General features: G+C 50.5%; 1 protein-coding gene across 1 annotated transcript in view; it reads left to right on the top strand.

Annotated features, from left to right (window-relative positions):
- The window catches only part of Myo18b (myosin XVIIIB), a 199,489-nt gene extending 190,938 nt beyond the window's left edge, over positions 1-8,551 (top strand). The window contains exons 42-43 of the mRNA XM_028765526.1: positions 4,079-5,315; positions 8,459-8,551. Coding sequence (XP_028621359.1) covers positions 4,079-5,303 — 1,225 coding nt within the window. The 3' untranslated portion in view covers positions 5,304-5,315; positions 8,459-8,551. The remainder of the gene's footprint in view (positions 1-4,078; positions 5,316-8,458) is intronic.
- The last annotated feature ends 492 nt before the right edge of the window (positions 8,552-9,043 follow it).

Genomic DNA, 9,043 nt, shown 5'->3' with positions numbered 1-9,043 from the left:
GAGAGAGAGAGAGAGAGAGAGAGAGAGAGAGAGAGAGAGAGAGAGAGGAGAATCTAGTCAGGTTACCATAGAGGACACCTGAAGGGCAAGAATGAGTGTCACAGGCCTGGGTGCCTGACCACAGGTTGTGCTTGAAGGTTTCCAGAGCTGGGACAGGATGCACCAGCCTCAAGTGGCAGAACCAGGATTCTGTCCCCAAAGCCCAGAGGATTTCTGGATCAATAAATCCCACAGCGTCTGCACAGAATATGCACACAAAGAACCTCATACACAGACAGCCACAGGGGAGGCTGAGATGGACGAGAGACGTGGAATTCTGTGTCGCTGGTTCTCACCTAATACCCTTGTCCTCTGCGGTCCCCACAAGAATCTACTTCATGTGGCTTGCGTCCCTGCGGATCCCCCAAAGGCACAAGGCCTTCCCATGAGGCAGGGCTCAGACCTGCTCATGAAGCCAAGGCCACACCCGCAGCACTCAGGACCCCCACCCTAAGCCTCCTGCACCTTACAACGCAGTCTGGATCTGCAGACCCACATCTGGGCTCCTGGCTGATTCTGCTGCTCAGCATACCTCCGTCTTTTTGTCAGAGATTAAAAGGACAGAACTGAATTCTCCTGTGATTCTCCATCCTCTTCCCACTGCCATCACATGTCTGCCCCTTCCCTTCCCCAGCATCTGGGCTTTTCATTTTCCTTCCAGCCCCGCCCCTCCAAGGTCTACCAGTTGTCCCTTCCTTGCTCTACTGCAGGTCCTCTCAGCTCCTAGGCCTTCTCAACTTCCGACATCTCTTCTCCTCTTGCACCTTCCCCCTTCTCTACCCTGATTAAATCTACTATTTACTGAGCACCTGCTGTGATCCAGGCTGAGTGCTGAGTAGCTCCAGGACTCTGAGCAACAGGACTACAGAGTCCCCCGAATCGCAGGCGGCAGGCACCCTGAGTGGCAGGCGATGGATGAGACTGAGGCCTGAGATACATTCATCACACCCACCTCCTTTCAGGGCTAAGACAGCATGGAAATGGCTTTTGTCATCTCAGCTGCAGCCCACTGGCCCTGACAGCTCAAAGCTGTTTATTAAAAAGGAGAATGAAATGAACAGAGTGGATGCCACCTTGCAGTATGTGTGTGTGTGTTATGTGAATTGTGTGTATGCATATGGGTGTGTGGTGTGTGTGGGTGTTGTGGGGGTGTGCAAGTGTGGGTGTCTGAGATGCGTGTGTGCACATGTGTTTGAGTGTGGGCATGTATATGAGGTGTGTATACGTGGATGTGTGAAGTATGCCATGGTGTGTTTGTGATGTACATGTGTACACATGTGTGTGAGTGTGTACATGTGTGTGTGCATACATGTGTATGGTGTGTGTGTGTGCATATGTAGGTATGTGAGGTGTGTATGTGCATAAGTGTATGATGTGTGTGTGCATGGGTGCGTGTGTATCTGTGTGTATATGTGTGTGTGCATGAGTGTTTTGTGTGTGTGTGTGCATAGGTGTGTGTGTGTGTGTGTGTGTAGTGTGTATGTGTGTGTTTGAATGGGTGTATGGTGTATGTCTGTGTGTTGGAGGGAGACATTCTAATGCACTACTCTCAAAGCCTTCAGGTGATTGGAAAGCAGCCATTGGGCTTCACACTCAGTGCTCAGGCAGGTCCAACTGTGATGGGACAGGAAGTGACAGGCAAGAAACAGAAATGAAAGCAGCTGCCGTGGAAAAGCATGAAGCTTTTGTTTCAGCACACAGGGTTGCATGCTTCTTGATGAGTGATGTAAGGTCACTGCCCATGTGGTGGCTAGCCCCTCTCAATCTCGCTGTGTCTGGAGGCTGGGAGGTCGGGGATGGGACAGGAACAACCAAAGCCATTTGCAGTCGGCTGTTACACATTTCTGTTCTTGATGACAGAATGGATGCCAAGCACAGAACCGAAAGCTTTTCCTTTGTTTTCCTAACCAACTGCCCATGAAGCCAGCATTGTAGAGCCCAGATAGCGGGGCTTCCTGGAGGGTGGGAGGCAAGATAGAACAAGTCTGGGGATGGGCAGGTCCTGGCTCACTGCCGTTGCTTATACTTGTCTTGCATGGTCTAACATGAAGTAGGGGCCAGTGAGTGCAGCCAGCCCTATGCTCCATCCTCAAGAAACTGTTTAACCCATCATGATCTGGCAGCATCTCACAGGTGCTGCACTGGTAGGATCCTCAAGGAGAGAAGCCCATGGATGAAGCTCTGACCTCTAGTGTCATGGCCTCTAACAAAATGCCATAGTCCAAGTGGCTTATAATTTGAGAAACCAAAGTTGATTTCTCAGTATCTGTAGGCTGCACGTCCAGGTTCATAGTGCCAGGAGATTCAATGTCTGACTCATAGGCATCTGTCTTCTCTATCCTGGTGTGGAGGAATGGGGCCATTAGGTTGTCTGGGATTCTTCTCTTTTGTGTGTGTGTCTGTGTGTCTGTGTATCTATGTGTGTATCTGTCTCTGTATGTGTCTGTCTCTCTCTCTTTATGTGTGTGTGTGTCTGTGTATCCGTGTGTGTCTGTCTCTCTGTGTGTCTGTGTGTGTGTTTGTGTGTGTCTGACTCTCTGTTTGTGTGTGTATATGTGTCTATCTGTCTTTCTGTCTGTCTGTCTGTCTGTGTGCAGGCAAGAAGTCAAACTCAGATGGAGCCCCTGTCCACCTTGGGCTTTGAGACAAGGTCTCTTACTGGCCTGGCGCTAACCAATTAGCATAGCTGGCTAGGGATGTGCCCGAGCCACCTGTCTCCCTCCTCAGCCCTGAGGTGACACATACAACTGTCACACACCAGCTTTCAAATATCAGGTTAGGTCCTCACATTTGTGAGGCCACTGAACCATCTCCCCAGCCCTACAAGAGAGTCGCCCTCAGGACTCTATTGTCTAACCCCTATGGGGTATCATCACCACCTAAGAATACAGGGGCCGGCAAAGACCCTAACTATGCTTTCCTGTCCCCTGTCAGCCATTGCTCCATGTGGTTGTGTCCCCAGATTCCAGAGCTCTATCCCTGTGTGATTAGAATAGAAGTGGCAATTCCCAGCCAGTGCTGGGATGATTTCCTCAAAGCTTTGTACCGGCATCCCGGCCATCTTTGGCATGTGGCAGACCTTCAGCACTTGTCCCCATTGTGGAGTGCACTTTGCTTGGTCCCACCTCACTGCTGGCCTTGTCTAACAGCTTTGTCCTCCTTGCCCAGATCTGACATCTGATGTTCCCTTCTGCTTTTAAATAAATTATGAGACTTCTCTAGTGGGTAGACAGGGGCTTGCTTCCCTGAGAGGGACGGAGGGAAATTTTTTTACTTACTAAAGGAAACGCTGCTTGCCTGCCACCTTCCTCCTTTAAAAAATACCCTTTATATATGGCCTGTAATTCCCTCACACACCATTCAAGACCCTGGGTTCTGGGAAGTGGCACACAGCTGCCACAAACTGCTGCATAAAAATGGAACCTGGTGTCCCAGAACAGAAGCTGCCTGTTGCCCGCCATCCCTATGCCCACTTGAAGAGTTCATTTCATGTGAATCTTTTCCTTTAGGAGAAATGATTTTAACTGCCCCCCCCACCCTCCACTTTGTGAAGCCATCAGAGATCTCATAAAATACTTCACCGAGACACAACTGGGGTGCCCGATGCTTCAGCACCCCACTTATTGGAGCCTCCCTCCGAGCTTACCCTTAAATAAATAAACCATACCTTGTGTTTTCCCTCCATGCTTGGAAAAGCAAATTACTTACTCAGCATACCTCTGGGGTGATGTTCTATCCAGTCAGAAAGAATGCTCTGTAAGCCCATGTCCCCCTCAGTAGCAGCTCCTGGGTTGATCCACTCAAGTGTACTTAGCTGACTTTTAATTATAGATAGAAATTGCACCTCAGAAAGCAACACAAAAATCATTTACACAGCTGGAGTCTCCACATCAAGTCACGTGACTCACACGAGGCTGCAGTAGGGTCGGCCTTTACAGAGACAAAATAACACTCACCCGCCCCACCCCCCAGGCTTAGCAGCTCTCTAGATTCTGTGAATCGAGGTTTCTAGTGATTTCGTTTTTTCTTCTTGACACAGGATAAGTGAAGAAGCTGGAGATTCTGAGAGGCTGAGAACAGCATCGTCGCCGCTGAGGGGAGCCTGGGATGCTCCCAGAGACACCTCAAGGGTTGGTTCTGTGTCTCGCCACCCAGTCTCCCCACCAAAACCCTACCATGTGGGGGATGGGGAAGGCTTTGCTGTCCACAAAAAAAGCACCCCAGAGTGGCCGGGTTTCCTGTCCTCCTCTCCCTCTTCCCAGACCATGGCTGCATCACCCCTGTCCAGAGACAAGCTACCCAGCCCGTCTGCTGCCCTCTCAGAGTTCGTGGAAGAGCTCCGCAGGAAGAGAGCCCAGAGAGGTTCCACTCTACATCTGGGGGATGGACCTATGCTCCCCATCTTCCAGACCACCGGAGCTTCCTCACTGAGGAGGGGCAGAGCCAGCAGCGATGAGGGAGACCTCTCACTGAGGACCCGTGGGAAGTCTCCTCTGGGAGCAGAGGGGAACCCCGGAGCCACAGCCGGTCTCTCCCGGTCCACCAGTCTCAAGTGTATCTCCTCAGAGGGCACCGAGAGCATCACCCTGCTGCCCGACAAGCACAAGACGCGCTTTGGCTCCTGCGAGTCCCTCTTAGAATCGGGACCCGGCGCGAGGAGAAAGCTGAGCTCCCCCACGGGACTCTTATCACCTACACTTCATCCCAGGAGGCGGTGTCTGGAGTCTTCTGTGGACGATGCCGTCTGCTTAGACCTCGGCAAAGAACCTCTTGTCTTCCAGAACCGACAGTTCTCTCATCTAATGGAAGAAACTCTGGACAGTGACCCGTTCAGCTGGAAGCTTCCGAGCCTCAACTACAGACGCCAGACCAAAGTGGACTTTGATGACTTCCTCCCGGCCATCAGGAAGAAGGATGCTCCTTCATCCGGGGCTGCCAAAGATGAGAAAGAGGCTTCGAAGCGTCTGGGCGTCCACTTTGACGTGGGAGAGGCCGCCGACCGCTCCTTTGTCTCGGGGATCAAAACCATTTTAAAGAAGAACCCGGAGGCCAAGGAGGATCCCGGTCACCTCTCTGACTCTGACTCCTCCTCCAGCTCCGTCGCGTCCTTCAAAAGGATGGACAGCGGCATCGGAAGTGGTCCAAGAGTCCCGAGACTCCAAGGTGACGGTGGGGAGCGGATGTCCCCCGAGCACAGAGAGCCTGGCTCTGCCAGGAGATGTGATGACGTTGAAAGCATAATGAGGAAGTACCTCCAGCAATAGGGACCGCTGCAGGTAAGGACAGACGGACGGATGGGAAGGACAGTCGGCAGCTCAGGCAGGGGGCTCAGGAAATGGGGGCTCGCTCAGCTTTAACCCTGGGGTGGCTCGCTTCCAGGTGTCAGAGGCTGTAGCCGAAGTCACAGATGTCACTGTAAGAGGCAGGAGGATGCATCAGAAAGCAGAGGGTCCTGGAGGAGGATGTTACAAGGACAGGGTCGGGGGGCTGGGGTGAGACAGCTCAGTGGGCAAAATGCTTTCCCAGCAAGGATGATGGCTTGAGTTTGGATTCCCCCAGCACCCGGGTGAAAGCCAAGCAGGCGTGGTGGCCAACCATCAGCCTCAGAACCAAGGAGGTGGAGACAGGGGGGCACTGCCTGGCATCTAGGCTTGCCTTTGCCACACAGACAAGCCCTGGGTTCAGCAAGTCCCTGACTGAACGTAAAAGGTGGGAAGAGACTGAAGAAGGCACTTGAAGTCAGCCTCGGGACTCCATAGGCACTCACTCACACATGTGCGTCCACATATGTGTAAAAAGAGTAAATGACAGGTTTGGAGAGATGGCCCAATCAACAGAGCCTTGTAAACCTCAGGCCCTGGGGTTTATCTAATTCAAGAGTCCTAGGTTTAGTGCTGTCCCCAAAAGCAAGGTGGATTTCTCCTGAGGAACATGACCTGAGGTTGTCCTCTGACCCCGACTGGCACACATGTGTGCACACACATGTATGTACACATGCACACAAAGATGGTGCCAGCCCTTAAGTGTGCCCATTGAGTCCTGTTTGCCTAACCTCTTTCCACTTGGGGTTTGAAAGGGCTAGCATGGCGTTCTGTCTACAGAATAGTCTTACTGCATGCCCAACAGTGAGATCCAATGCTTGCTTTCACTATAGAGAGAAACCAGAGTTCAGAATGGGAGATAGGGAATATGTACAGAGTCCCAGAGCAACAGTGAGGGAGCAGCTGGAATTTTCTCCACCCACCTCTGCTCTCAGTCCTCATCCTGCATCTCCCCTGAGACAAGGACAGGTCACATGTCTGTCACATGCAGACTGACCTCTGTCGAACGCATATATCGCCTGTGGGTTGCCGTTAGCAATAACCCAAGAGGCTACCTCTTTATCCCCAACTCACAGGTTGGCCAACTAAGGATCAGAGAGCTCAAAAGCACCTGAGCAGATCTGAGACACTGAACCCCCAGAATCCTCCCTTGCCTCTCCAAGTCTTGCCCTTCTGCCTGCCACCCAGGTGTCCTAAGCAAGGAAATCAGAGATACTCTGTATCTCTCAGCCAACACAGACGTACCCCTGTACGTCTCAAAACCCGAGGCAGAGGCACCAAGCAGCTGCACGCATTTGCTCAGTGTGTGAACCGCCACAGCCCCCAGGCCTCCTGGTCTGTGCTCAAGCTCCTGCTCCTTTGAGAGCCACCCCCGGACCACTGTGAAGTCACTACCCCTTCCGCAGAGACCTGCTTGGGCTATATATGAGCAAATTAATTTGACTTAGCATGGCCTTCTCTGCGCTCTCAATTACCAAGTAAAGATCTGGTATTCATTTACATTATTATGCTCGCAGGGACATGGGAAGCCGTTTCAAAGGCCAAGCAAAGAGCATACGTCCACAAGGGGATGGTGTCCGTACACGCTAGCACAGAACACCTTGTCTCTGCCATTATTGTTATTTTTTTTAACTCAAGTGCTCTCCTTCCCTCCAAGGGAATGTCCACTGTACTGGTGAACACTGGCTACACGTCTCCCAGATTTCCAGGCTGGGGTTCTAAACCACATTGCACAGCTCCACTCCCCAGGCAAGCCCCAGCCTCAGCCTATCCCTCCCCTACTGCTAGCCATGAGCTCATGGGCGAGCCATGAGGTCTTACCCTCAGTAGGGCAGTTAGTGGACAGTAGCCAGTACCTGAAGGTTTAATGAGAATTCAAAAGATCAGCAGGGTTGGTGGTACACATTTATGATACCTGTGCTGGGGAGGCTTGGGCAAGAGAGTCACAAGTTCAAGGGCAGCCAGGGATACCCTGTCTCAAATACACACACACATATACACACACATACATACACACATATATACACATATACATACACACACATACACACACACACAAATACATATATTCATATATAAACATATACATACACATATGTATACACATACACACATATACATACACACATTCATAGAAACACATACATATACAAATATACACATATATATACACACATGCATATGTATGTATACATGCACACATACAAATATACACATACACACATGTACACATACATACACATTCACACAGACACACACATTCGTACAGATACACATATACATTCATACACACACATTCATACAGACATACATATACACACATATACATCATACAAACATATACACACGCAAATACAGATATGTATATTATATAAACATACATGCATATATATATATACACACAAGCATATATATGTACACATAAACAAATACATGCATGTACATATATACATTCATATAGACACACACATTCATACAGACATATATATACACACATACATATACAGACAGACAGACAGACAGACACACACACACACACACACACACAAATATAAGAGCCAGAAACAGCTTGGCCTCTGCTCAGTTACTGTAACTTCTAACTTTATGTCCTGTGCAGGCCTGCCTCCTGAGACCCACTTATAAAGAGGAAAGGTTCACAGTGGCTCAGAGTTCTGGAAACTTCAATCCGTCATGGATATGCTCTGTGGCTTCAGGCCTGTGGGGAGTACCATAGTGCAAAACAACTCCCTCAGGGCAGACAGAAAAGGAGAGAGAGGAGGAGACAAGGGTCCATGGTGGTATTATGGGGAGAGGGGTATCCCCCAGTGGGTAGAAGCTTTTATCCCCCAGTTTTCAGCACCTCCCAAAGGCAAAGAAGCCTTTAAACTTGGGCCTTTGGGGACAGTCCAGATCCAACAGCAGGCCCTTTAGAAATCTCTCCTGCCTTCCTCCAGAGGTGGCCCTTCAGCTCCCCACATTCTCTCTGGTAAGCCCCCCTCCTCCAGGCTCTGAGAACTCCAGGCTTGCCTTCTCCTCTTCCCCAGGAGACCCTCCCAGCTGGCATCTCAGGTCTGACTCTCACCTGTGTTTGTTTCCAGCCTCCCCAGACACCGCTGCCGTCAAAGACTCCCTACTCCAGAGCGTTGGAGAGAAAGAGAGAGACACCCGGGCTCCTGGGGCCTGCCATCCAGAGCCAGACCACATGGCCACCCTCAAGACATGGGATGGGCCCAGAGAGACATGTCCTAGCAGGTCACCAGGCTGTGCATATGCTTGGTCTGTACTAAATAAAGTTGCTTTCCTGGAGTCTGTGTGGTTTCTCTGTTCAGGCGTGGCCATCTTGGACTCTGTAGGGTAAAGGTGGGGCAGTGAAGGTCCCAGAGAATAGGATGAACACAAGCACTTAGTACGGTGGGCTGAACACTGCCTGTTCCCTCCACCCTGTCTACAGGCGCATACCTGCCTCTCCATCTAGCCATTTCATTTTTTCAGAAGTGTGACCATTGCCTTCACAGATCCTTCCCTATCTGTCCCATGGGGTGTGTATGTGTGATGTATGTATGTATGTATGTATGTATGCACATGTATGGGTGCATATGTGTGTATGTACCTGTTTAGATGTGTATGTGTGTATGCATGTGTACAAATGCATGTGTATATGCACATATATGGGTTCATATGTA

This window comes from Grammomys surdaster, unplaced genomic scaffold (genome assembly GCF_004785775.1).
Source record: "Grammomys surdaster isolate TR1022 unplaced genomic scaffold, NIH_TR_1.0 164, whole genome shotgun sequence".
Lineage (NCBI taxonomy): Eukaryota > Metazoa > Chordata > Mammalia > Rodentia > Muridae > Grammomys > Grammomys surdaster.
Note: the sequence above shows the minus strand (reverse complement) of the source record. Positions and strands in the feature narration are given on the sequence as shown.